This window comes from Drosophila rhopaloa, unplaced genomic scaffold, assembly GCF_018152115.1.
Source record: "Drosophila rhopaloa isolate 14029-0021.01 unplaced genomic scaffold, ASM1815211v1 contig_2, whole genome shotgun sequence".
Lineage (NCBI taxonomy): Eukaryota > Metazoa > Arthropoda > Insecta > Diptera > Drosophilidae > Drosophila > Drosophila rhopaloa.
In genome coordinates, this window is record NW_025335083.1 from 15478406 (window position 1) to 15505375 (window position 26970).

The 26970-nt window shown below is 38.8% G+C and overlaps 4 protein-coding genes across 5 annotated transcripts; 3 read left to right on the forward strand and 1 right to left on the reverse strand.

The window, feature by feature from the left end:
• Nucleotides 1-113: 113 nt before the first annotated feature.
• Nucleotides 114-13935, reverse strand: LOC108048224 (ATP-dependent RNA helicase vasa). The gene is made up of 10 exons (XM_017128742.2): nt 13804-13935; nt 9855-9923; nt 9761-9794; nt 6148-6188; nt 5843-6095; nt 2003-2253; nt 1203-1946; nt 777-990; nt 436-707; nt 114-375 (listed from the first exon to the last, which is right to left on the reverse strand). Exons 4-10 carry the CDS (start codon nt 6166-6168, stop codon nt 322-324), a joined length of 1809 nt encoding a protein of 602 aa, XP_016984231.1. The 5' UTR covers nt 6169-6188; nt 9761-9794; nt 9855-9923; nt 13804-13935; the 3' UTR covers nt 114-321.
• On the forward strand, nt 6910-12628 carry LOC108048225 (plasminogen activator inhibitor 1 RNA-binding protein). 2 transcript variants are annotated; one of them, XM_017128743.2, is made up of 4 exons: nt 6910-7041; nt 7250-8015; nt 9983-10252; nt 10570-12628. In XM_017128743.2, the coding sequence occupies exons 2-4, from the start codon at nt 7307-7309 to the stop codon at nt 11103-11105; spliced, it is 1515 nt and encodes a 504-aa protein (XP_016984232.1). In that variant the 5' UTR covers nt 6910-7041; nt 7250-7306; the 3' UTR covers nt 11106-12628. The 2 variants fall into 2 exon arrangements, with proteins under 2 accessions (XP_016984232.1, XP_016984233.1); XM_017128744.2 differs by lacking the exon at nt 6910-7041 and adding an exon at nt 7094-7191.
• A 1601-nt stretch (nt 13936-15536) lies between the features above and the next one.
• LOC108043389 (protein peste) lies at nt 15537-18674 on the forward strand. The gene is made up of 5 exons (XM_044460261.1): nt 15537-15903; nt 16363-17013; nt 17099-17396; nt 17565-17844; nt 18099-18674. Exons 2-5 carry the CDS (start codon nt 16375-16377, stop codon nt 18436-18438), a joined length of 1557 nt encoding a protein of 518 aa, XP_044316196.1. The 5' UTR covers nt 15537-15903; nt 16363-16374; the 3' UTR covers nt 18439-18674.
• A 501-nt stretch (nt 18675-19175) lies between these two features.
• On the forward strand, nt 19176-26899 carry LOC123037796 (protein peste). The gene is made up of 5 exons (XM_044460260.1): nt 19176-19492; nt 21815-22058; nt 24098-24406; nt 24701-25485; nt 25700-26899. Exons 2-5 carry the CDS (start codon nt 21936-21938, stop codon nt 26148-26150), a joined length of 1668 nt encoding a protein of 555 aa, XP_044316195.1. The 5' UTR covers nt 19176-19492; nt 21815-21935; the 3' UTR covers nt 26151-26899.
• The last annotated feature ends 71 nt before the right edge of the window (nt 26900-26970 follow it).

The window sequence follows — 26970 nt, forward strand, 5'->3', positions numbered from 1 at the left end:
AATATACTTTTAAATAAAAATATATATGTACAAATAAAAAAACAGAATTCGAGTCAAACATTCCAAAAATCAAAACTAGAAAATTAGTCTTCGAAACCATTTCAGAAAAAGCCTTTTGAATTGAAAATGTTTTATTTTACACATATTTAAACTTAACACAGTTTGCGCAAATATTCTGATCTTGCGTTTGAGAAATGTTAAGGCTATTATATATTATTTATATATCGCCTACAGAGTTTCGAAATTAAACGAGGCGAAGACTCAGTCAATCTTAATTTGTTATGTTTAACTAGTTAAACAATTATGTCCCAAATTTTTTAATTAGTCCCAGTCCTGGTCAGCCTCGGCGTTGACTGGATCAGAGACGGCATTTCCCTGAATGTTGAAACAGTTATTAGTACCCGCAAGGCTAAAGGATTCAGTAGGTATACTCACACCACCACGGACATCGACGCCACCAAACTTTTTGTAGGAGTAGCCACCACCACCGCCGCCGCCCATATCGCTGAGGAACTCGGGAACCGTCTGAGCAGATCCTTGCAGGATTTTGATCAAGTCCGATGCGAGAGCACGATCCTGATCCGGATCAAAGAATGAGGTGGCACGACCATTGTTGCCCACACGACCTGTGCGTCCAATGCGATGAACATAGTCATCAATGTTGTTGGGCATGTCAAAGTTGATCACATGCTTGATATTCTTGATGTCTAACCAGACAGGAGACAAGTGTAAGTATAAAAAGTCTGGTTATTGGCGCTCTAACATTATTATATTACCGAGACCACGTGCCGCCACTGAAGTGGCTATGATCACCTTCATAGTGCCGTTTTTGAAATCACGCAAGGCCTGCTCGCGTTGACTCTGAAGACGGTCGCCATGGATTGAGGTAGTCGGAAATTCGGTTTCCGATAAGAACGAAGCCAAGAAGTCGGCACCACGCTTGGTCTCTACAAAGACTATAGTGCCATCTGCTTGCTCGCGCAAGATTTCCTTTATAAAAAATATAAATAAGTTATTTAGGTAAATATGGTAATACCTTAACCAAAGTTGGCAACAGAAAAATAAACTAATTAGATGTTTCGAATTGAAAGCTTATACTATTTCATCAAGATAGATCACAAATGTAATTACTATCCAGATTGTAGGGCTGAAGGTTTAAATTTATAATTTCCATTATGAGAGTTCAGAAAATACCGACTTACCATTAGCTTGGATCGCTTGTTAAACTTGTTAACTTCGTGGATGGTCTGTAGCACATCCGAACAGGCTCCTCCAACTACACCTATGGTTACGAAGACATAGTCCTTCAAGAACTCGCCCGCCAGGCGCTGAATCTCCTCCGGAAAAGTGGCCGAAAACATCAATGTTTGATGCTCCGGACGCATTGTCGAGTGGAACATAAATTTGCGCATGCTTTCCGAGAAGCCCATATCCAGCATCCGATCGGCCTCGTCCAACACAACGAAGCGAGTGTCATCGAATGTAATAAAGGTCCGCTCCACAAAGTCCAGTAGACGTCCCGGTGTCGCTATAAGTACATGGCAGCCTTTGGTAATGCACTCATTCTGATGCTTGAACGAGGTGCCGCCGTAAACAATGCTAATCTTTAGATATGAATCGAAGCCAAACTTCCTCGCTTCGCTAAAGATCTGTATCGCCAATTCCCTAGTCGGAGATACAATTACCGCCTGTGGCTTTCCAATCTCCAGATCTTGGGGATCATCCAGCAATTTGCTGAGAATAGGCAACAGAAAAGCAGCCGTTTTTCCCGAACCTGTCTGAGCACAAGCCATCAAATCACGGCCATCAGCAATCACCGGAATGGAGACTTTCTGGATTGGAGTCGGAACTTTGTAGCCTGATTTGGTCACGTTCTCCCCAATAATGCTGCGTAATTGAGCCTCCTCAAAGCTCTTAATAGCTTTTGGCACATTCTCGCCGCTTACCTAAATAACAAAAGTCGCACTTAATATATAATTGAATTTAAATGTTAAATTATTACCTTAACAGGAATGTTGTCATATTTAGAAAAATTAATTCCCGAAGTGATGCCACTACTAAAGATCTCAGTGACATCGTTAGTGGGTTCGGGTGGAATGTAAAATTCTCTTTTCTTCTCGCCATCATCGGCAACCTCATTATTGTTGTTGACATCGTCATCATTACGGCGACGTCTTTCACCTCCTTCCCCTTTCTCACCGCGTTCTCCTCGCTCACGGTTGAAGCCTCCGCGGCCTCCACGACGTTCTTCGCCTAAAAAAACACGTGGAGTAGATAGAAAATAAGTATTAATAATCTAAAACTAGTTAGTTTAAATGCAAAGATTAATAATTTACAATTTTCTTTTATTATGACAAACATAAAAAACAAAGACAAGAATTCGAAGGTGTTTTGAAATTTTAATAAAATACATTTTAATAATTTGTGAATTTGGTTTTAGTTACATTTCTTCAATAGATTTTAAATAAAAGAATCCATTTAAAATTCGGCAAAAATTTCATATTTTTATAAAAACAAATTTTGAACACATTTCCATATATATTGAATACAATGTTATAATCAAAGTTAAATACGTTCTTAATATTTTTGTTTCTTAATCTAGCGAAGGGAACAAAATCTTCCATCCGTGCTAAGATTTATAATATGTGCAGCCTTTAGTTCGAGCAAGAGATAGTTGAGCATCGCCTTATCCCTACGACTGCGGACAAAGGACGGCTTTTCCGTATCCACCTGTGGCTGCCTGACAAGAGCTCCAAAAAGGGCATGAATAATGTGAAACTTGTTCTTCGCGTTGAGAATTAGATTAGAATCGTAGACTTTGACAGCAGGCATTGAATAAAATCTGAAAGAGCCTTGGCTATTGACACTCGAGCGCAACAAAGACTTGCCCTGTAAAGTGAGTTCCTTTTGGCGATTCACCATTAGATGTAATATATCAGTGTGTTGTACAATGTAACACAAGTCGTTCATCGACTGTCGATAAAGTTGACTTTCCATTTCTGTTCTGCGCTCCCTTTGCGATTGCAAGTCATCTATGCGTGTCACTGCAGAAGCTACTCCGTTTTTGGCTACATATGTGCTAGAAAGATTGGATGATTCATACGGAAGCCTCAGAACTTGCACATCGGTAACAACGGCCCGATCGCTCATATATGGCAAAGAGTTCGAAACATTTAGCGGGGCGTGCTCAATTTCCATTGGCTCAACGGGTCCCGGCAGATTCAACACACTATAGGTGTCCATTAAGATATCGGGCGTAAGTTTCCGAGAATTTTTAGGACCTAAAAAAACCGCATTTTGATCCTGAGTAATTGGAGTAGAACTAATGGGAGGTAAAGTAGCAAGTTGATCGAAAGGAGCTAACTGATGAGCACTAGCATCGATATCTACAGAAGCTTCTGCAGGAACCGGAAGGAAAGCTGATGATTGAATACTAGCTCCAGACACCTGCTCAGCGATTTCCGTTGAAATAGTCGGTACTGTAATTGGTTCGATCTGCTGTTGTCCAGGACTGCCGATCTCCATTGGGGCCAAGACCTCTTGATGTCCAATTGTCTGATGTGAAGCACTCGCAACTGCCGAAACGCTTTGTAGAAAGTCAGCCATAAATGTGGTTGCCAAATGGCGACTGCTTTGCAGTGCAACCTCGCCCTGGATAAGTTCTTCCGGTGTTGGCGGAGGTGTTGGTGCTGGAGCAGTTCGAGGAACGCGTACCCGTGCACGTGAGGGACGTCGGACCCTCGGTGCTTGCCTGGGAGCTGGGCCATCAAAATAGTTCACCATCTGAGGACGTGGCCGGAAAATTAAAGACCACTCACGTTGCGGGCTTAAAGGAGGAGTCACTGGCAGAGCAACTTCCACAGCTGCCAACGATTCTGTCAGATTCATCGTCGACTCAGCAGCTTTTTTTGGTGACAAAGAAACGTTCATCTCTAGCTCACGTGACGTTGCAGTGAAGCGGTGAACGAACTCATCCTCTTTGATGACCGTCAAGTTTGTTCGGAATGTCGATGCTGGTGTACCTTTAAGCCGAGAACGCACCAGCGATGACCCAGCAACGCCGACTATGGCTGTTTCATCCGTATCAGCCGGCAGGATCAATGTGCTGCCATCTATTTCTGTCCCCATTGAATGATCTTCCGGAAGCTGTGGAAATGCTGGCGCAGATGATTCTTCTCCAGGTATTGACAATTGCATGGTCCCATCGTCATAGTTCAGATTACGTCTAAATGACCAGCTGTGGAACGGACATAGCTTTAGTGTTAATTATCGGCTACATGTACATTTGAAAGAAGGATATGCATGTGCTCGAGGAGTTGTGAGACAGGTTTATAGGGAAGCATGCGTAATCCGTTTTAAATTGTAATAGGTGTTTGAAATCTGTCAAAATCAAACCCCAACAAAATCATGTGTCTTTAAAAGTATTGGTGACTACCTAAATTTTGTATTGTTTTCGTTAACTTTCAATGTTTGAGATTTACTGGACTATAAACCTCCGCTCGCTTATTGGGAAAAGGAACTTAAGAGCACTCATAGATGGAAAGAAAGGAAAGTATAGTGTAATAATTATTGGTTTAAAATACCCTGAACCGCTGCTATCCGCGAGTGGGGTGCTCAAAACACCCACTTCCGATGCTATTCTTGGTCCAACAGTTGCTGACCAGCGGGGCTCCTCATTGGGCGTCCCGCCTAAGCGACCGAAATCAACACCATCTGGAGTTTCCTCATTCTGGGACCGATGAAGTCGTGCCACATTTACCAGACTGCTAGCCTGCACGCAACTGGAATTGTCTGCCCCTTGTCCATTTGGTGGCGCAGTTTCAGCAGTCGCAATGATAATTGTCCTACGTACTACCACAGAAGTCCGGATTATGTGCCGAAATTCTGGATCGTTTAGCCAAACTGGAAATGGGGTATTAGGCCAGGCCAGACTTCTAACCAGCTCACGCGGACTGCGAAGATGTATTTTCCTTATTTCATGGCGAAGCAGAAAGTCCTCGCTTAACGAGTGCTGAAATCGGGTCGAACCATAGGTGAAAGAATTCGCTGTTTGCCCATTTCCTTGGCGGTCTTCGTCCGCCGTTGGACTAGAAGCTTCTTGAATAGCGTCTTGATCATCGTTTAATCGACGGCCAGTTTGATAATGATCCATAAACTGCTGCGTGTAAAATGCTGAAAGCACAGTCTGCGTTTCTTCACTGCTCTCTGTTCCAATTCCGGATAGATCATCTTCAATCCTTCTTCTCCTATTGACTGCTCTCGTCCTATTCACCGAAAGTTCCGGCACCACAAATGGTTGTAAATTGGACTCCAATTGGGACACATTTGGTTCCCAATTCACGCCCATGTTCTGGAACTGTTCAATCACATTTGCGTTCTGTTCGCCTTCAGGCTCGGTTAGCAGTTGGTTTATGTTCTCTATAAAGCGATCCATCACGACAGCAGTCTCGCGAATCTGCTGTACTTTTTGTTCACGCCTTTCTTGATCAAGGCGCTCGAGGACATTCCACTCGTAGTTTACCAACTCTTTAAATGCCTTAAACAAATAGTCACGCAATTCCCGCACCTTGGCCAGGGTTCTGTACTTGCTTAGATCCAGTTCACCGATAAATGCCTCCACCACATCCTTGTCACAAGTCGATGGGATCGGTGGCAGATCCGTAGCTAATTTCGGCCAAACCACAAATTGGGCAAAACAAAAAAACAAACATGACAAAACCATCCACAAACACAGTTACAGAGAATGTTTACAATTAAGTACTTTCAAAAACCTCTTCACAAAACATACATACATACATTTATCAAAATTGTAAATAATATGACTTCAAAAAACTGCTCTTACCGTCCTCATTGCCGTCGCGACGGCCTCGGAAACCGCCGCCGCCTCCTTCGCGGCGACCTCCGCGGAAACCACCTCCATCGCCATCTCCATCTCGATCTCCTTCCTTGCGAAAGCCGCCTCCAACCCTGCCTCTTCCGCCAGAGCTCTTGCCATTGTCCTCATCATCGCTCCACCCGGTGACCTCCTTTTGAGGATTGGCAGCTGGGACATCGTCCCAATCTCCGCCATCGGCACTTTGAGTAGGAGCAGAGGGCTAAAATAGGTTATATTATTAAGCAGATCTTCTTTTTTCAAATTATACAAACCTCATCTCCCCAGTCTGACATATTGATTGATTATTAATGGGCTAAAACCAGAAAAGAATTAAGGGTTAAATTATAAATGCTTAAGATATTTTTTGAGTATTTATAAGAAATATAAAGTGTAACTTTAAAACGGCTTTATAACCAGTCCAAAAGACATGATCTCATATTATTAGTTAGCGACAACGATAATTAATTTTCGAGATAAATGCGAATTCAACTTAATTTTTTTATTTTATCCTATTATCTAATATTTTTTGAAAATTGTATGAACTTACATATTTAGATGGGTAATTTTGTGACAAATGTACTTTTATGGCTACGAATTTCTAGGTATTTTGTATGTTCGTTGACATTTACGAAACATCACCTTGTATAATTATTAAACGTATCCCAAGTATTAAATTTATTAACATTTTTTATAGAAGTATCTGTTTTCTTACTTATCAGACATTCAAAATTCAAATTGGCGCCAAATGATAAAAAATTAAACATGCTTAAACACAGTACATATTATTATTATAAGATTTTTCTCATCTGTCTATGGAAACTTTACTCTTAATTTTAACTTTTTATTCTATTCCTTTTTTTAGATATTCCAGCCGATGGCATGATTTATTTATTTTATTTTTAATAATCGAGAGCCCGCTAAACACAGCTGCCATTCACATCGATTTCGGAAATTCGCAGCGAAACGCTTTGAAAAACGTGAGTTTCTGTTTTTCTATGTATACCAAGAACACATGTGGGCGCCTTTCTCTGTGTGCGTGAGTTGGCCCATGTGCGTGTGCCATCGCGTGCCAAAGTGTGTGTGTAGGTAATACTAGCAGCGAGGCGAAGAAGAAACGCTGAAAATTAAGGTTAGAGAGCAGCAGCCACCAAACAGCCAGCAGAAAAGTAAGAAAAATCACCCTGAAATTCATTATTAAATTGGAAAAAATCAATTTAATCCAAGGGCTTTCACCTTGATCCTGAAACTAACCGAAAATCAGGAAGATTTAACCATAGTTTGTGATAGAAAAGCACTCAAATCTGAAAGGGTGTGAGGTGCGAGCGAAAAAGGAAAATCAATTTCTGAACCGTGTGTATAAAAATTCTTTTGCAGGAAACAGCAAAACTAGCCAGCTAGCAGCAAAAAACACAACCCATCCACACAATAATCATGGACAGCGCCGGTAAAAATCGTTATGAACTCTTGTTCATGGACGACGATGTCAGCGATCCATTAGATAATCTTGGGGCGCCGACATCCGCCGCCGCAGCAGCAGCAGCAGTAGCAGCTGGCAAGAAGAAGCAGCAGCCATCAGCTGGGGCTACAACGGCCACCAAAACGACCGCCAAGGTGACCAACAGCAATAAGGCGACCGCAGGATCGAATGGAGGACCCAATGCCAAGAAACCAAATCAGGCCGAAAAGGAGAACAAACCGAACAATGCTTTAAACAAAACCGATGGCAAGAAGTTTACACCATCTGCCGATAAACCACAGTTCAGCAGCAACAACAAACAGGGTGGTGCTCCACGGACAGGAGCTGGCGCCAATCGAACACGTGAATTTGGCAGCGGTCAAGGACAGGGACAGGGACAGGGTCAAGGACAGGGTGGTCAGGGTCAAGGACAGGGACAACAGCGCAGCGTCAACTTCCGTCAACAGAATGGCAATGCAGAGACCCGTGAACAGCGCAACAATCGCCGCAATGTCCGCGAAAATGGTGGAGCACCCGATGGCCAGCAGACGCGTCCTTATCGCGGACCAGGAGGTGGTGGTCAAGGAGGAGCCGGAGGAGATCGCCCGCAGCGCCAGAATCGCAACTACGATGGCCAGAACAGGAAGCGAGAATTCGATCGTCAGTCTGGATCCGATAGAACCGGTGAGTGAGGCCAATAAGATAAACTATGTTAATCAGAAACAATTAAACTCCAATAATTCCAAAAATATTAACAGTCTGGAACGTCCCACCTATCATTTTTGGCCAAATTCCAATTATAAGTCAAATGCAAATTAGCGCGAAAGTCAGTTAGGTTTCGGGAGTTCCCCTAAAGTTCTAAAAGGCAATGCAAATTCTATTGGTAGAGATTTCTGGACGACTCCGTTAAAGAACTTAGGGTTATAAAATGGAATTTACAAGTACTCCTAACTCTATTGTGCATAAAATGAGTTTGGTTTAGGAAAGATAGCAGTAAAGCATAAATGGCATGATATGGCCGCCCTCGAGTTCAACTGATTCCAAATTAATATCTAATTTCTATACCTAAATAAATATATTTTTGATATTTTTAGATTCTACAGTAATAATGTAAAAATCAAAATAATCTAATGAAATATATTATTGTTCCTGCGCGGGTGGTGATCGGAATCTAAACCTTAACCGAAATGGGGCATGGCAGACATAACCACAAAATGAGCGCTCCCGCCCACCCAAAAGAAAAATTAACAAATAAAACAAAAACAACGCTCCATGACAACCAGAAAAGCGAACTCAGCAGGCGGCAAAAAGGCAGGGAATTCACATTCCGTCCACAGTTTACACGCAACTAAATTATCACGATTTTAATTTAGTTTAAAATTTGAACTATATAAATCAGTTCCCGAAAAATCACTAAAGTTTCTTAAATAATCAATAAGAATATGTAGTAAATTATCAGGTTAAAATCATTGCTTGCATATATTGAAAATCAATAACTAAAGTATAGCCATAATTTTCGCAAGATATTGAGTGCAAGTATTTAGATATCTATATTTAAACAGTGCATAAATATACGATTACAAAAATAAATTGCAGCCTATATAGATTCACAAACTATTTAATGAAAACATTGGGCAATTCTAAATTCCAAGCAAATATTTTGAAACGCCGAAATTGAACGATGGAATGTGTAAACCAACAACAAACCCCATAAACAAATGGGCGATGGACAAACGACGCAGCAAATCTCTTGCGCACGTGGTGGATAAGTCAAATCAATACTAATGGACAGAAAATCTTAAACAAGCAGCTAAGCTACATCACACTTCCTCCTTCCACTAAATAAAATCAGCTTCCTCGCATTTTCCGCTCTTCACTGGTGGCATTCGCTCCGACTGTTTCATTTTTGGAATATCCAAAATTATAATCACAACGGCGGCAGCAGCAACTGAAAAGACGCAGCGCTAGAGCTCAAATCGAAAGAGCGAATGTGTTATAAATAGTTTGTCTATCTTCTTGTCGGCATTCCCATCTAACGCAAGTGTTTGTAGGAGGTCTTTGCAAAGCATAAATAGGGAAATAGGGGAGGAAAAATAGTTCCCTACTGAATCTGATTACAGCGAACGTGTGCTGTCGGCTTATCTGTTACCATGCGAGGGCAGTGAAAAGGCTTAACGTGGTTAGATTTTAATAGGCAAGGTGATTCCCAACTGCAATTGACCTAATTAAACAGATATTGATAAGAGAGGGTACTGCTAGGTTGGGTGCTACGAAAGTTACAGATAGGTGAAGAAGTTTCTTGTTCCATGGCAGCATAAAACTCACAATGCCTACATAGATGATAACATATATGAATTGCTGAGTATACTTCTAATAGCCTATAAAATAAATATACGACTCTAAATATTATCTTAATAAATTTCACTCACCAATTTAGTCAAAATATAAAAACGCACTTAAGCTCTGTAAACAAATAGGAAGTACATTTATACATGTAATAGACATTAATAAGAAATAACTTACTCTTCGCTTGGACACAAGTTCCAGATGTCGATTTTCAGATAGCTGAGCTTTTTTCTACTACAGAAGTTGCTGCAATAAGAAACAAAATACAAATATTTATTAATTCATGTATCCTCCATTATCCACAGGTGTGAAATCAATTGACAAGCGCGATGGAGCTGGATCACACAACTGGGGATCGGTCAAGGAGACTATCGACGATGTGAACAAGAACGAAAGCGAGACCAATGTGGCCAATGCAGAAGGTGGCCCCAAGGCTGACGAATCGGGCACCGAACCACAGAGCGAACAGCAGGCGGCCGCCGAGGAGGAGGCCAAAGAACTGACCTTGGACGAATGGAAGGCACAGCAGGGACAGCGCATCAAGCCAACCTTTAACATCCGCAAGGCTGGAGAAGGTATAACTAAAATTAATAATCTCGTTGGTTTTCCACTTTTTGTATGGTTTACGAATTTAATAATCAATTTTGAGCAAAGGATATGTATTCTAGTTTTTGTCAAGATTGAATTCTAACGAAACAGGAACTTAACTGGCTAATCATATACATTTAATTCTTATGGTAAAATTGGGAAATCATAAGGTATTTTATATATACAGTCTGATTTTAGCTAAGGGCATATTTAGACTTGAAAACGGGGTATAAAAAGTGAAAACTAAATTAACGACATATTTTATTATCTAGATTGAATTATCTACAATCATTTTTGCCCACAGGTGAGGACACCACACAATGGAAGAAAATGGTCGTCTTAACCAGCAACAAAAAGAAGGAGAACGACAGTGAAGAGGAGCTTGAGTACGATCCTGCCTTATATCCACAGCGTGTGGGCAGGCAGCAGCGCGTCTTGGATATTCAGTTCAACTTCAACGACGGTCGTCGTGGCGGACCAGGTGGTTTTGGAGGACGCGGTGGCCGTGGAGGTCCGCGACCGGGTGGATTTGGCGGCGGACCCCGCACTGAGGGAGGCAATCGCGAGGGCGGCAACCGTGAGGGTGGCGGAAACAACCGTGACCGTGAGGGTGGAAACCGTGGCCCACGGGATGGCCAATCTGGACAGCAGCACAATAACGAGGGCGCTGCTCCTTCCGCTCAAAATCAGAGGCCGCCCATCGAGCGTCGTGGTCCAGGCAATAACCAGAACAACAACAATCAGAACAACAGCGGTCCAGGGCAAAATAAGCGTTTCGAGCGACAACAGAACACAGCTCCCAAGGTTAACGACGAGCGTCAGTTCCCCACACTGGCTTAAATCGAGAGTTTGAGCAGGAGCAGGTTGTTCCTCAAATTGCAGTTTTGGTGACTACTAAAGAAGATGGAAAGCAAGTTACCAAAATGAAATATAAATTACTTATATCACAGACAAGAAACTTTTCAAAACAAACAAAAGGGGGGAAAAAGAAACAATTATAGCCGCCATATAAGCCAAAAGCAACAAAAAATACCAACAAACAACAAGCTAAGCAAAAATGGATAATAAATTATACACATATATTTAAATATATGAAGATCACACGAAAAGCAATTTTAGTTTATGCGTGGCCAACTAATCAGATTTTACCCGGATAAAATCACGATCAAGCAAGTGACCTCGTGTAAACTAGTCAAAGTCAGGATAAGTCAGTCATCCTCATTATGGATTTAAATTCTAATGTCTGTTCACTATCTATGATACGAGATTTGTTCCGAGATTTTTCTATAAAACGGCATCGGCGGACATAGAAATTGTTTTGTTACATCAACCAAAATCAGATGTAAAATTGTTTTTTTTTTGTTATTACCACTCACTTAATCAAAAATCATCCTACCTACTAAAACCAATTACATTCGCTTACCAGTGAACAAGGCGAATAAAATAAACTAAATATTACAAATATAATAAACAACATCACGGCCTGACAAATTCTTCGATAAAAAGAAGCAAAACACACTAAATACATTACAATAGTTTGTTTTCATCGAGAGAACAGTAAAAGCATTTTCATTACTCATATAATTTTTGTTCTATTACGAATCAAATTTTCGTAGCAAAATGTACGTTTTATTATTTTTACTATGTTAACTTTTATTTAAAATAAAGAAAAACAAAATGAAAAAAATATTAAAATCAGTAGTTGGAAAAGAAACCCAAAACCGAAAGAATAGTAAGTGTTAAAACCTTTGTAATTGTGTTTCTTGGATGCGAACTCTATAATTATACTTTTAAATTTAATAATTATAAAGCAAACTATGCATCATATATACTACTTTTAATTATAAAGACCTAACTGAACACACACACACTGAAATACAAAAACAAAACAATATTAATTTAAGCATTATAAAAGAAATAAAAACAAAATATATTGATTAACTATTGGAGCAAATTATAAACCTTTAATAAGTAGATTTACAGTTGGACGAACGCTTTCAAAGAAACCTATTTCGAGTCAGATAAGAACACCCCCAAAAAACGCTAATATGAATTTCCCTGTAAAATCATTTGATTCTATTAATTAGAAATTGTATAAATTATATGAGATATATATTCGTACATACAAGGTAAAATTTTATGACAGCAAAACAAATACACAAAAAATAAAAGAATAAGAGGAAGCAAAGTAAGGAAACAAAAAAACTCGTAGATGAACAAAAATACGAAATTTTTTGAAATATTGTATTGTATTTTGACCCAAAGAAACAAACCATTCAACAGCAACCAAATGTTGAGCAACTCGTTTAAACATAAAACAAGAAAATTTATTTGATAAAATAAAGAAACAAAAAAACACTTGATATTAAAGACTTTAATGAGAATTTTGGGCTAATGTGGCTGGGGTAAATAAAATCTTAGAAAATATGGCGTAATTGGAGATGCACACACTCTTCTTTCAAAATGAGGGTGATTGCAAACAGCAGAAACTATTGTAAATACAACAAGTTTTAAGCGACGTTTTCAAAGAGAAATTTTTTCATGAATATGAGAAACCAAAACTCTTGTTCTGAAGTGGAAATTACGAGCCGAAGTAAAGGAAATAAAAATAAAATGTAATTTGAAGCGCATCTGAGTAATTACTGTTAAGGTATGCGCTTCAAATTACTCAAGTTTTCTTCAGAGAAACTTAAAATATGACCTCTTCATTTTTACTCACACTTTTCTGTTTTCGTTACTTAAATGGAAAAATCCTAGAATGATAGAACCGTAATGTCTTGCGATTAAAACAATGCGTAACAAGCAAGAAAAACAATTGAACACGAATATGAAGAAAACTATGTACAAAGCAGAAGGCTAGAAATTTGTGCAGAAGAGAGCAAAGAAAAGACAACTTAAAAAATATAATTTTAATAGTTGTGTTAAATTTGTCTGCAATATTAACATAAATATTAAATTATGAATAAAAAGGAAAACAAAACAATAAATAACACATTTCGAAAACTAAAAAAAATGCAACGTACTTTTCTGATTAAATAATACCGGTTAAATATCGACTTGTTTTGTAGTTAAATATTCACTCGCGGCACGCATGCTATTCCGTTCAGTGCTGCTAGCGTCTCCGAAAATCCCTTTTAAATATGTAGACCAAACGTCCCAAAACATTTTGGCGCTTCGACAACCCTAAAACATAACGGTGACTGACAAAAGGAGAACAAAAATGGACGCTTAACGAATATTGTGAAAAGGAAGCTTGGAAAAGGCATTCTTATGCACATGGGAAATTTGAAATTGAATTTGATGGCATTAAGTATTAAAATGTGGTTGCTTTTTCTTTTAGGAACAACTATTTTGCACGAAGAGAAAAAGGAAATTTTATTTTTAATTTTGCACGTTTCTGAAACAGATTCTCATGATTTTTTGTACTACTGGAACCCTTTTTTAAGACTCGCACTCACTTTTCTTTTTTTTATTGCTTAAAGGCGTATTTATATCAAAAGGCATTATAGAAAAAAGTTTTTAATGTTTCGTCACTCACCTCCTTTGCTTCTCAGCTATTGAATTCCTTTTAATTAATATTTTTATTTAAATTTGAAAACTTTCACAAAGTCACCGCGAAGAACTTTACGCAAGCGCATAAGAAGAAGAAGAAGGAGAGAAGCAGTAGAGTGGAGAATTCATGTTGATCGATGTTTCATAATATTGGTAATATCGATGATAGGCAGGGCGTCATCGATGTTCTTCCATCTCTAACAGTCTGTTAGTTTTCATCCTAGTTTTTGCGCACTGTTAACAATTCCGCTTCAGTTCGAACGATTCTAATAAAAAAGTAGCAATTTTACAAACATACAAATATTTGTATTATTTTTTATTTATCATCTAGGATTAAATACATTTAATTTAACACGCATTAAAAATTTGTCTTTGCTTGCAGTGTATAAAATAACACCCATTATTTTTAATATATTTTCTCTTTATTCAATAACAGGTTGCCCACATCAACAAATCCAATAGAAATAATCCATTCTAATATCTATAAACATTTTTTTAAATTATCGATGAAGCCAATATGCTTTCTGCCAAAATTGGTACGATTTGAAAAAATCGGGCGGCATACTTGATTTTCTAGCACCTCTAAAATAGAATGGTGGATAAAGTCCCCGCTAATGTCGGAGCAGGTCCCCGCTACTTAACGACCCTAGCTATCGGCAAGCGTTAGTGTTTTTTCCACATGTCAGTGCTCCAAATTTAAATAAATAACGGCTAAAACGATTTATTAATTGGCGCATTAAGGTATTGTTAAAAACAATTTTGTCAATATGCAATATAAATTGAAAGAAATTCTAATCGACTTAATGGTCCAAAAAGTTCATTTAAAACATACATACATATGGTTCGATAAAATGTTTTATTAAACGAAAATCTTTCAATACACAAAACGTTTAGTAAAATTCAGTAAAAACTGGTTGATCGATTGATTATAACATAGTTTTTGTAACCATTGACTAAACAATCATGTGTAAAGAAAATACAGAAATATATAGGTAATCATAAAATAAGACAAGATCTTATTTTATGTTGATAAGGTAACTTATATATGATCTTATAATCAATTGGTCAATGCTAGGGTTTTTCCCTGTGATGTCACATTTCATTATGATTAGGTGGATCACTTAAATCAAACAAGCTCACCCTTTTAAACTTTAGCTGGCCTGTGGGGCTCTCCTTATCACGCTGACCCATCGCCAATTGGGAGCAAGTGATTACGTATTGAGGTCCGGACATTATCTTGGCTTATCAGTCTAAAGCGAGACCATTCAGCAAATAAGGTAAATAAACCCGAAATCAAAAAAAAGGTCTACTTCAAAAAATGGGTCTTAACTTGAAGATTACTTTATATTACTTGTAATGCGTATACTCTATCGTTAAATTATGACTCGAGAATGTGGAGCCATTGAACCGGAGACTCAACGCTCCTGTGCGATTTACAAACTATAAAGTCTTAAAGGGCACTGAAAGAAATTATTTTACATACATTCCACATGCTTTTTTCAACTTAAGCCAACAACACATTCAAATAATATTAATGGGATATCTTTTTTCTTAGAAGAGAGTGAAGTTCGGTGGTACAAAGTGATACATTTTATGCACTTCAATTATTATTTTAATTTAGTCACGTTCTACTTGAACTCTATAAACTGTAACCACATTTTTTTCAGTGCCGTAATTAACGTTTTGTTAAGTTCTGTAACATTTTATTCCGACATTTATGTTTATTTTTCTCGCCGTTCTGAAAAACACTTTTCCACCGCCAGTTCAGTCGTTATCAAGTCGTCATTCGAAATGGTTCGATCGCACCCCCAAGACTAAGAGTTACAGATACTCGAACATTCAATCCATTCCGTCCACTGAGCTGGTCAAGAATAAAGTAAAAATAGTTCCACAGATTCTGTAAAGGCGATTTCAAAGGAAATATTTGCAACTCGAGTTGCATTATCAGAGGTGACAGATAACCTCCACCCTGTTACGTGGACTTGGACTCGAATCAGATAAGATCAGACATCATAAGGAAGCGGGAGAAAGCAGAATCCAGGCAGTCTTCAGTGCAGACCCTTAATCGTGCATAGACCCCAATTCAGTGAGTTATCTAACAATCAATATAGGCGAAATGTTCGCCCAAATTTTTAAAATGTAAACAGTGAGATGGGATGAATATTTATTAGAAGTAATTAAACTTTAATGTTCATATTTAAAATGATAAACCATATCGTAACCATTTAATCAAATGACTTTGTACAGTAATACAAAAAAAGGTGAATGCACACTTACGGGTGAACAACTTAAGTAAAAACAAAAACAGTAATACAAAATTTTACAAATATCTTCTTTATTGTAAAAAAATAAGAATTTATACGCATTTCGTTTATTATATTTTGCAAACGATTACGATTATGTATAATTACTTACTTTAAAACTATAAATATATATTATGTGGCTGATTTAGCATTGACACTTGTAGTATCTGTTTAATTTAAACAAGTTTAGCTCAAAGTAAAAAAAATGTTAACTTAGTTGTTAATATCTTTTCCTCCTTCAGGTCTACGCTAGCATGATAGGAAAGAATCGCATTTTGCGGACAAGTGCGTTGGGTTTTCTTTTGGCCACCTGCAGTCTGATTTCGTTGGTCTATATGGAACAAATCGAGCGGTGGATGATCGAGGGGTTTATGGTTCTCAGGCCGGGAACGATGATCAGTAGTCTGTGGGAGTCGCCCTCGATGGATATAACCGTAGATCTGTATATGTTCAATTGGACGAACTCTGAGAACGCCAGCGATCCCGGAGTGAAGCCGAGATTTGAGGAACTCGGACCTTATCGCTTCACGGAGCGGATGCAAAAGGTCAATGTGGAGTGGCACGATGAGAACTCAACGGTATCCTATATGCGACGCAGTCGGTTCGACTTCGATCCGAAACACAGTGCCGGACGTCCCTCGGATCCCATTGTGGCCCCCAACCTGCTCATCGTGGGCCTGTACCAGAAGATGCTCTCCTGGAGTCCCATGTTGCGATCCTTCATCATGATGACCCTAAGCATTTACGGCAAGGAGCGCACAATGGTTCACCCGGCCAGCGATTGGATGTTCGACGGATTCGACACGCCACTGATCAAAATGAGCAAAATAGTTCCGCCCAATCTCGTTCCGGAGATGAACTTCCCCTACGAGAAGATCGGATATGCTTATCCAGTGAGTCTTTCTTTAATCTCTAAAAAATGTTATGAGTTTACATCTTGCAAATGCAGTTACTAGTAAAACAAATAAATTATTTCAGCGCAATGGCAGCATGGAGATCTATGGCCACCACAATGTCTACACGGGACGAGATGAATTCAAGAAGCTGGGCCAAATAGCTCGGTGGCGATACAATAACGTGACAGAAGCCAGTCCCAGGTGCAAATTGAAGGGCAGTACTGGGGAGTTCCATCCAATCCCGCTGGTGAAGGGCAGAGCCATATCCTATTTCCTGCCCGATCTGTGCCGTGAGCTTCAGGTGGACTACTATGGGACCACCATATTCGAGGGAGTGGAGGCATTCGTGTACAAGGGTAGTGATCGCAATGTAGCAAATGGTGAGTCATTTATGGATAAATAGTATTGAAATATAAATATGTATTAAGAAATGTTTCGACAGCACATAATGTTAGGTTAATACAGTTGTTATTAAACTCCATGTATTAAAAAAATAATTTATTTTTACTACACCCTAAACACATTACTTAACACACTTTCCATTCCAGGTACTGACAACCCAGATAATAGTTGCTATTGCCAAGAGAACTGCCAGGAGGTGAGATCCGGTCTCTTGAATATATCCTCCTGCTGGTATGGAACACCAGTCTTTGCTTCCTATCCGCACTTTTATCAAGCCGATCCCTACTACGCGGATCAGGTGGAGGGCATGAAGCCGGACAAGGATCGCCACGAGATGGTCATCATGTTGGAGCCCAAGACCGGAATGGTGTTGGAAATCAAGGCTCGTCTTATGGCCACTTTGTTAGTCGAGCCCAGAACCCAATCGTAAGTAGACTATAACTTATTTGGTCAAAATAGTTATAATAATAATCAAACCGTTTCTAAAAGATGTATGATTTTTGAAACCACTGCATTACTTGCAGTTTAAAGCTTACTTTTAGCTTACCATAAAGATGAACAAGGAAGCCTTAAAGTAAAATATATATCATATCAGCACAATCTAATTTGTTTGTACATTTTGTTAATTTGATTACAGTATATAAAGTATGCAGATTAATCTTCAACATTTATATTTTCAGGATCTACCACAATGCTCAGAAGAGGTTTTTCCCGCTGATCTGGGCGGATTATAACGTGCGGATCACAGACGATCTTCTGGGCTACGTAAAGTTAATACCGATCATGGAGTTACTGGGCAAGATCAGTGGAATTGCAAGCGTGATTGTGGGCGTGGTGATGATCTTCTGGTATCCCCACCAGTTGATATGGCAGAAGCGCTTCATGCAGAAGATTGAGATCAATAGCCAGGAGGCGACCATGATGACAGATCCGGTGAAAAACAATGGGGTGGAGGAGTCCCCTCTACTAATTGGATTGCAATATACGGTGTCCAAGGGAGGGACGGGAAATCCCCATTGAAGGTCCTACATTTACTAAGCGTAGTAGTATGGTAGCATTAAGTTTGCAGGGTTTTTTCTTGCCTAGTCTACAGTCTAAGCCAATAAATGGTAAAAGGTGTTCAAATACTGGACGTTTGAGAAACATCGAATTTATAGATTATTTGTTATTCGTTTTTTTACTGCTGTTGATTCGGGATTGTCGGTTGCCGTTTCTTATCACACTGAATCATACATAATATGAATATAAAATAAGTCCCCAAGGGAAAAAAAATCACACACACACTCATTACTGATAAATAATTGTGTGGAAATAATAACACATACATATATACACACATATGTAAGAATCAGATAATATCAGCATTGAACCTCGAATTATGCACTTATGAATGTTGAACCGATTCGGAACCGATTCAAGAAAATGTTTGCACCACAAAAGAGCCAAACCGGTTTGGTGGGCAAAATGAGAGGTAGAGAGTGACAGAGACTGAAAGAGAGCGCGAGAGAAAGAAATCTGATTATACCCTACAAATAATATCTATTCGTTGTATGCATGTAGAAAAACCTTTATAAAATATAATATTATTTTCATATTCCATGAGTTAAGTTGCAATTTCCGACTTAACGCAGCTGGTAACACTGTTTTCTAAATCTACCACACTCGTGCAAAGGGTATCCGACAGTCACCGCAGCGGACAGTGCATAGGCCTTAATGAAGAATAAATAATTGCTGCTCGGCGGCGACTCTTTGGAAAATACTTATTTAGTCGCAGGCGCAGCGCCGCTCAGACATGTTGGCTCTCATTTGCGCGCGTTAGTTCAAGATCACTAATAAACGGTGCGTCGCTGCCCCCTGGAAACACAGCGAGTGGGAGCGAGACGGCGAATGCCAAGAAATAGACGCGTGCAGAGAAACGTTTTAATACATTTATTTAGACAATATTTACACCGCCGCTGCAATTAAAATTGATAGCAATTAAAAAGTATTTGAAAGAAAAATTAAACGTGTCGTGAAGTGCAAGTGGGAAAAGTTTTAAAAAATCAAATTATTTTAAAAACAACTAAAAGAAAATGTAAGAAAATTTATGAAAAATAAGAGAGAGAGTGAAGAAAGAGACAGGGAGCGCCAAAACGAGAGAGTTAAACGTGCCGATTTTGTCTTTTTCTTAGTGCTCTCTGGTTCCTCTTTAGATAATTTTTTAAGCAAACACAAAAAGAGCCACATAATAGTTCTTAACTTTTTGCGGATAAGGAGTTTGCATATCAAAAAACTGTGACGCATTGCGATGAAATGGCAAAAATGGCAAAACGATCGAATGCAAATTACTCCCGCGCAGCGAATTATGTATATTTTTTGTTGGCACATTGCACTGTGTTGCGGGTTATTTTTAGGCTAAAAGAGCAAATAAGGCAGAATGATGAATAACACATAGAAATAACATTGTCAACAGGTTGCGGAAGTGACGGCCAAGGTTCAAGGATAAACCGAGTGTTAAAATTTCATGTGTTCATTAAAGTACACAATAGAATGCGAAATTCGCGTGATTATTGATATTTGAACAAATGATTGAGCAGTATGAGAAGTTCACAATCTGGTGTAGTAAACCGCAAAATAATCAGAGCGCAAGAGCGGGCGGAAGGGGGTGGGCGTGGCATTACTGTAGATAAAGAAAAAAACCACATTAAAAACGGCGCTGAACGGGTTTTTCTCTTAACCTCGCTACGTGTGCATTACTAAAAAAATATATATATCATCGGACGCAGTACGTGTGTGCTATAATGTAAATAAATACAAAAAATCGTTGAGTTATCGCCAATAATGGCAGTAACTAAGGCCAAAAAGCCCCTCAGCCAGCGGTTGCTAACCAGCCCCAAGAAGTGTAAACAATATTCACTACAACGCCCCCACATCCCGCCCTTGCGCACTACGTTTTTATGGTTGTGTCAGGGTATGGAAAATGAAATGTGGAATATGTAAAGGCAAACGTGTTTTTAATCCAGTCAGCTCTTCGGTCGCGAATCAAAACAAATAATACTCGAGGAATGTGCCGCAATGAATCACAGACTTTCCAAAAAAAAAACATTAATTAAAGTTTGGAGTCAGCATACGGAAAAAAAAAAGTGAATTCATTGTACTAAAATTCATAGTCAGCAAACAGGGAATACCTCATTATAAGTACAGTTATAGGGGTGCATTTTTTTCAATATCATTCAAAATTCAATAGTAGTGCCTTATCTGGGCATATAGTGTCTACCAAGTAGTAATTCTAGTCAAAAATGCACTAATCTGATGGCTTATATCACAAAGCACTTTTATGTTCTAGTACTGACCTAATTCAGTTTCTTTTGCTAAAAAGGTCATGTAAGACTTAACATTCCAAAGAGATTATGTCAGACGTGTAAATAAAACTTAGTGACTAAGCGTGGCCAATCAGTGTTCTATATACATATAACAATAAACCATAGTCTGAATTTAGATTCCGTGAATTGATAGCTCTAACTTCATGCTCTAGCAGCACCTGATGTAATTTCTGAATTGAAGTGAATAACTTTTTTATTTATGTCAGCCCTTAGGACCGGTTTAGACCTACCCCCAAAAACAACAGCTTACATACATGTACACTTAATCACTTATTTCGTTAATTTTCTGTGTACACCATACAGTCATACATCTTTAACATGTATATTATAGTCCCTTAAATTGTATTTCCAATTGTTATGCATAAGTTTTTTGGTCTTCTAAAAAATAATGTCAGAAATCTAGCTTTTATTATTAAATGCTGCTTAAAATATATGAACAACTAAGCAATCAAATAGTATTATTAAAAATGCTCCTCACGAATTTCATATTAACGCCTAATCAGATCTTTTTATTTAAATTATTACCAAAAACTTTTTGGTAATTAAAAAGAAAAGATTATATTTGAAAATTATTTGTCAAAAAAGGAGAAATGAAGCAATATAACTATAGTCTCAACAATGATTTGAAATATTTAAAATTTTTTTTGGTGTCTTAAATTTTTTACAGTTTTATTTTAGCTGGGTGTTTTTTACATGTGTACATATGTACATAGGCATATGACACTTGTAGGTTTTCTTTTTAGTATGTACATATGTAAATATTTAGTTGTTGTTTTGCCGAGTGCCAAGTGAAAACTTTATAACAATTAGACAAAAAATGTTTATAATTACGTCGCAACTTATCTTTGTGATCGCTGTTTATGCGACGCCGCGTGATCATTGACCGCTCTCTACGACTCTCTTTCTTTCTCAGTAATACTCAGCCCGGAATTTTGCGATCCTCGAAATTGTGATAAGACTGTACAGTAGTCTCTCAGCCAGCGATAAGCCCGCATGTCTCACACTTACTCTCTCTTCTTTTTTTTTTTATATAGACGCTAATAACGGGAACGTAGAGGGCTACACTCAGTGCGACGCAAGATATCGGTCGAGGAAGACGCCCCTTTATATAGAACATCGATTACAGCACCAAGATCAAAACGCGGATACATCAAGATGACATCACGGGTGCGTCATTGTGCCCGTCTAGGGATCGTCGTTCTTGGCATCTTCTGCATTGTCAGTGGGATTTACCTATTCCGGAATTGGATCGAAATGTTTACACGCATGCGCGGCAAGGTTAGTACTGCCATCTATCAATATATGCAATCGGTTCGATCCTATCTTATCGGGTTCAATGGCAATCAATTCTCAGACCTTTGAGTTAAGTTTCGCAATCCGGCAAATTGGCAAAATGTTCAAAGGTCAACTGAGAGGGGCTCATTTACATACCATTTGGATCGGCAGGAACCCATTTCTTTCACTGATTGAAAGCAATTGAACGAAAAAAGACACCAATCATTGAGTGTGTGCAGGTGTTCAAATAATACAAATTACCCCAAGACAGAATCAGATAAGATATGACTAAATCTAGATTTGAACCAATCCCTTATGGAGAGCGTAATACAATACACTTTAAAGATCCCATTAGGATTGCCTATACTTTTGAATGTGCTTTTAATTAGCATGTTAATGCTATCGTTGAGTTTACTCTCTATATGTAGAGAGCTTAGTCACGGGAGTTAGGGCTCTTATTGAAAAACATTCCACTTTAACTTTAGAGCAATGAACTAAGAGCGTGGAACCTTGTTAAAACATATATATGTATTTTTAGTTCGCTTGAACACATATCTTAAATATATAATGAAATGGAAACTTTATAATGAGGGGTTAAGTTTAAAGAGTATAAGCTACTTATCGTTACAGTTATAGAACATATTTTTATCAATGATCTATAAAAAGTAAGTTTCGTAAACATGATTGCTAAATTTGTTGAGAATACAAGTAAACATGAAAGAAAGGCAATTCTTCCAAAATAATCATCAATCAAAATTAATCAATTCGATAATTTTTGGTATGGCCAGGTGTCTTTTGACTCACTAAAGTTTCGATCCCTTTTTTTTGCAAACCGACTAATAATAGTTAGTGAATAATTGACTTTATCAAACAAGTCGATTTATTGGTAGTCGGAAATGCCTACAAAAATTCTTGCTTTTGAAGTTCAGGTTGCGGCCACGAAATTGCAATGGGGTTTTGCTATCTTATCTTGGACAAAACCTGAAAAATAACCCATTTACCGATAGCCATGTGTTCGATTAGACAACGCTCTTCACTTCCATGCAAACATATATGTATGTATGAATATATGGCAAAACATTCATAAATGGCCTTAATCATCTTTACCGGACATGTAACCACAATTTGTCCGGGTGTGATGACTCTGACCGAACACCTGTGTTCTACTCCGATTTCGATGGTAATCCTGGCAGGCACGCGTAATCCATTAGAATTTTAAAGGGCTTGAATTGCTATGAGTCCAATTCGAGTTCCTTTTATCAGTTTAGTCATTTCCTGTAGCCCCGTCGCATTTTCAATTATATAGATTATAGGGTTCTGGGCAATATAAAATGGTGGCCCACAGGTTTACGATCCAGACAATCGTTAAGTCTGTCATTCTGGCTTACAATGATTGATGGCTGATAGCACTCATCCAACGAATGCATGTAATCGCACTATAACACTTGTGTTTTTTGCGGAGGTAGAACCATACAAAGTAGCGGAATAATACGATTTGCCAAAATATGTAGAAACAATATTTATTTACCTTAGGACAATAGCTTCGTATTCAAGCTTATTGCAAGAAAAAAATTCTTTAAAGTTCCTAGAATATTTTGTTTATCAATTGATAAGTTCCTAGTCACTATGAACGCTTAAATTTTAAAATATTCTACCACATATTAAATATTATATTTAGGAACGTTTTGACATTATTTTAACGATGTTTAGTGCAAAAACGTCAATATGATCTTATCGCCTTATTGAAAATAGTAAATAACAGCGCTCTTTGATGTGTTCCGTATCAATTATAAAACCTCAAACGGGTACCAATTGCTTAGATCAATCTGTAACTTTGATGTGTTTTGCAATATGCACATTGTTCGTATATTCAATGTGCTATTTTTTTGCAACGAATTCGATGCTTAATTGCTATAGCAATTTAGCAACAAGTTATCCCCAATTATAACAGACAAATTATGTAAATCGTTTACTATTGAATATTGATCGTCAATTATCAATTGTGTCAAGCTTATTCTCAATGAATTATTTTGTTATTTTAGGAAATGGCCTTAGGCCCCACATCACGATCATTCGATGGTTGGAAGGTCTCTCCCCTGCCGCTTAATTTTGATGTCTACCTCTTCAACTGGACGAATCCGGAGGATTTCTATGTGGGATCTAGTAAAAAGCCCCGCTTTGAGCAACTGGGACCGTACCGGTTTCGAGAGCAGCCCGACAAAGTGGACATAGATTGGCACAATCAAAATTATTCCGTGTCGTTCCATAAAAAGTCCTGGTTCTATTTCGATGCTGCCGGCAGCAACGGAAGTTTGTCGGATATTGTCACCCAAGTCAACAGCGTTGCTCATGTAAGTTTCCAAAAAACCAGTACCACTTCTCTAACTAGGGATTAAGGAAAACAAAATATATATTTTTAACTTTTATAAGTATTTAAAAGTATTTATAGTTAATCGTATGTTAGAAGATTTGGCTGTTTAATTTGAATTATAACAAAATTTGTTATAAACGATTTTACAATCAAATTATCGTGATATACTGTTTTGTTTCTTGAAAAGTTAAAAATACTATTAGCCAAACACATGGTTAGAGAAGATAGAATAAATTCTTTACTGAAATATATATAAATATATTTTTTTCCACAGGCTGCTGCTAAACGTGCCGCTGACAACTGGGTGGGCAGAAACGTTGTTAACTTTGCCAATAAGTTGTTAAGCCAAAGAGTTTCCGTCACGAAAACAGTGGACGAAATGCTCTTCAAGGGATACGAGCACCCAATCGTCAATTTCGGAAAGCTGGTGACGCCCCAAGAGGTGCCTTTCAAACGAATAGGCTTCCAGTACGGTCGAAATGGCAGTGTCGACTTCGATGGACACATAAACATGTTCACAGGAGCCGATGATATTGCCAAAATGGGTCAGATCCACACGTGGAATAACCTGACACACACTGGAGCCTTTGAAGGCACCTGCGGGCAGGTGCGGGGCTCTATGGGTGAATTCTTTCCACCCAACTTAAATACCAACGGCAGCGTTTACATGTACATGCCCAAGATGTGTCGCGCCATACCGCTGGATTACACAGAAACGGTTACCGTTCACGGAGTTACCGCCTACAAGTTCAGCGGCACGGAGCATGCCGTCGACAATGGCACTAAGTTCCCGGAGACGAGCTGTTATTGTGTCGGCGGCAAGTGTATGCCCAGCGGAGTGATCAATATCGGACCCTGCGCCTTTAACGCGTCCGTCTACATGTCCTTCCCCCACTTCTACATGGCGGATCCCAGCTTTCTGGAGGCCATCGAAGGTCTGCAACCGGACCGTGAGAAGCACGAGTTCTTCATGACCCTGGAGCCCAATGCAGGCGTACCCATGGATGTGGGCGGTGGCTTTCAGGCCAACTACTACATGGAGCCCGTTCCGCAGATAACGTAAGTAACTAATCATTTAATGAACGAATCAGATTTTTTACATCATATGGTCGTATTTTTCAAGAAATGTATTCGGTTTCAAGTTATTTATATAAGTATCAAATAGCTTTAAATTTGTATTTTACTTAAATGCATTTTTATTCCCTTGTATATGTGAATATGTGATTACGTTTTTGAAATTTTTTGCTGAAACTAATACTTTTTATTGTTGCAGCCTGTACGAGAATGTCCCACGGGTGATGATTCCCATGATGTGGGCCGAGGAACGAGTCCGCGTCTCAGAAGAAATCGCTGCGGATATCGCGCTGGTTCCCCTATTTGTCCTGCTAGGACAGATCGTGACCGGCATTCTGCTGGCAGGCGGTCTGATCTGCACCTGTTGGTATCCCACGCGAAAGGTGACGCACTTCTGCCACAGCGATCCCAAAGCCAAGGCCAACGTTCTGCGTCCTCTCACCGCATTTGGTGTAAATTCAGCGGCAGTCACGGCTCCGGTGGCCCAGCTATTCCGCAACAATACTAGTTCGGCGGGCAACGATCGCGTAGGAGTGCGGCTGCTGGAGTACAATCGCGGTTCCGGAGTAAGGGGCGAGAGCGGTATAACAGAGAGCTCGCCCAGGGAACGACTCATCAGCGAGGACTCGCCAGATGTTATAGTTAGATAATACATGCGTTGGCATCAAGCCTTTCTGACGGTGCCTCCGACGATCATCTGCCTAAGACTCATTTATGTCGCCGTAGCTTAGGATAGCAAAAAGTGATGAAGCCATTCTGCCTTAGCCAGGCTCACAGAGGCTGGACCTAGTTGCTCACCAAGGAAACCGATTCGGATCACATCACATACCGCATTACCACGCTCACCCACCCGCATAAAGAGTTCCCTCAAGACATCTGCATGCTCTGTAGATAACGAGAGAGATTAATAAGATTATTTATTTTAGTGCCAAAAAAACAGAGGAAACGTTACTAAAAGTCACTAGCTTTTTAGTAGGCTAAACATTTCTGTAAATAGAGTCTTTAAGCGCCACATTCATTTCCCTAAATTGTTGAAGTTAAAACTGCGCATGCCCAAAGTATTTATATTTATATGCTAATGCCTAACTTTTGTAATTTTTAAAGCGATATTTCAGTTTTTATTCAAGTTGAGATGAAGTGATAAAGAAAACATTTTGAAAATAACATTGGGAGCGAGAATTTTTCACCTTTGCTCATTTAGATAGGCAATCTTTGTTTTAAGTCTTGTACAAATAACACTAACACTGCAAAGATTTCGCATATCCTATTTACATATGTCAATCAATGTAAGATCCAAATACCTAGATTATAGAGCACAGCTGTGAAATCCCCGGAAATATTTCCAAAAATTCCTTAAGATAAATTTAAAGAAAAGAATAAATACATAAAATCAAGTAAAGAAGGTTGGACTTTTAATAAATTCAATGACATATGTGTTCCAAACATATCTTGATATAAAATTTAAATTAC

Excerpts from the sequence above, each read along its gene's own strand:
- LOC123037796 (XM_044460260.1), top strand. The coding sequence starts at position 21,936 with ATGACATCACGGGTGCGTCATTGTGCCCGTCTAGGGATCGTCGTTCTT. Across the intron at positions 22,059-24,097 it reads TTACACGCATGCGCGGCAAG|GAAATGGCCTTAGGCCCCAC; the intron begins GTTAGTACTGCC and ends TTGTTATTTTAG. Across the intron at positions 24,407-24,700 it reads AAGTCAACAGCGTTGCTCAT|GCTGCTGCTAAACGTGCCGC; the intron begins GTAAGTTTCCAA and ends TTTTTTCCACAG.
- LOC108043389 (XM_044460261.1), top strand. The coding sequence starts at position 16,375 with ATGATAGGAAAGAATCGCATTTTGCGGACAAGTGCGTTGGGTTTTCTT. Across the intron at positions 17,397-17,564 it reads TGATCGCAATGTAGCAAATG|GTACTGACAACCCAGATAAT; the intron begins GTGAGTCATTTA and ends TTTCCATTCCAG. Across the intron at positions 17,845-18,098 it reads GTCGAGCCCAGAACCCAATC|GATCTACCACAATGCTCAGA; the intron begins GTAAGTAGACTA and ends TTATATTTTCAG.
- LOC108048225 (XM_017128743.2), top strand. The coding sequence starts at position 7,307 with ATGGACAGCGCCGGTAAAAATCGTTATGAACTCTTGTTCATGGACGAC. Across the intron at positions 8,016-9,982 it reads GTCTGGATCCGATAGAACCG|GTGTGAAATCAATTGACAAG; the intron begins GTGAGTGAGGCC and ends CATTATCCACAG. Across the intron at positions 10,253-10,569 it reads CATCCGCAAGGCTGGAGAAG|GTGAGGACACCACACAATGG; the intron begins GTATAACTAAAA and ends TTTTGCCCACAG.
- LOC108048224 (XM_017128742.2), bottom strand. The coding sequence starts at position 6,168 with ATGTCAGACTGGGGAGATGAG. Across the intron at positions 2,254-5,842 it reads TCGCGACGGCAATGAGGACG|GCGAAGAACGTCGTGGAGGC; the intron begins GTAAGAGCAGTT and ends GTGTTTTTTTAG. Across the intron at positions 991-1,202 it reads ACAAGCGATCCAAGCTAATG|GAAATCTTGCGCGAGCAAGC; the intron begins GTAAGTCGGTAT and ends TTTTTTATAAAG.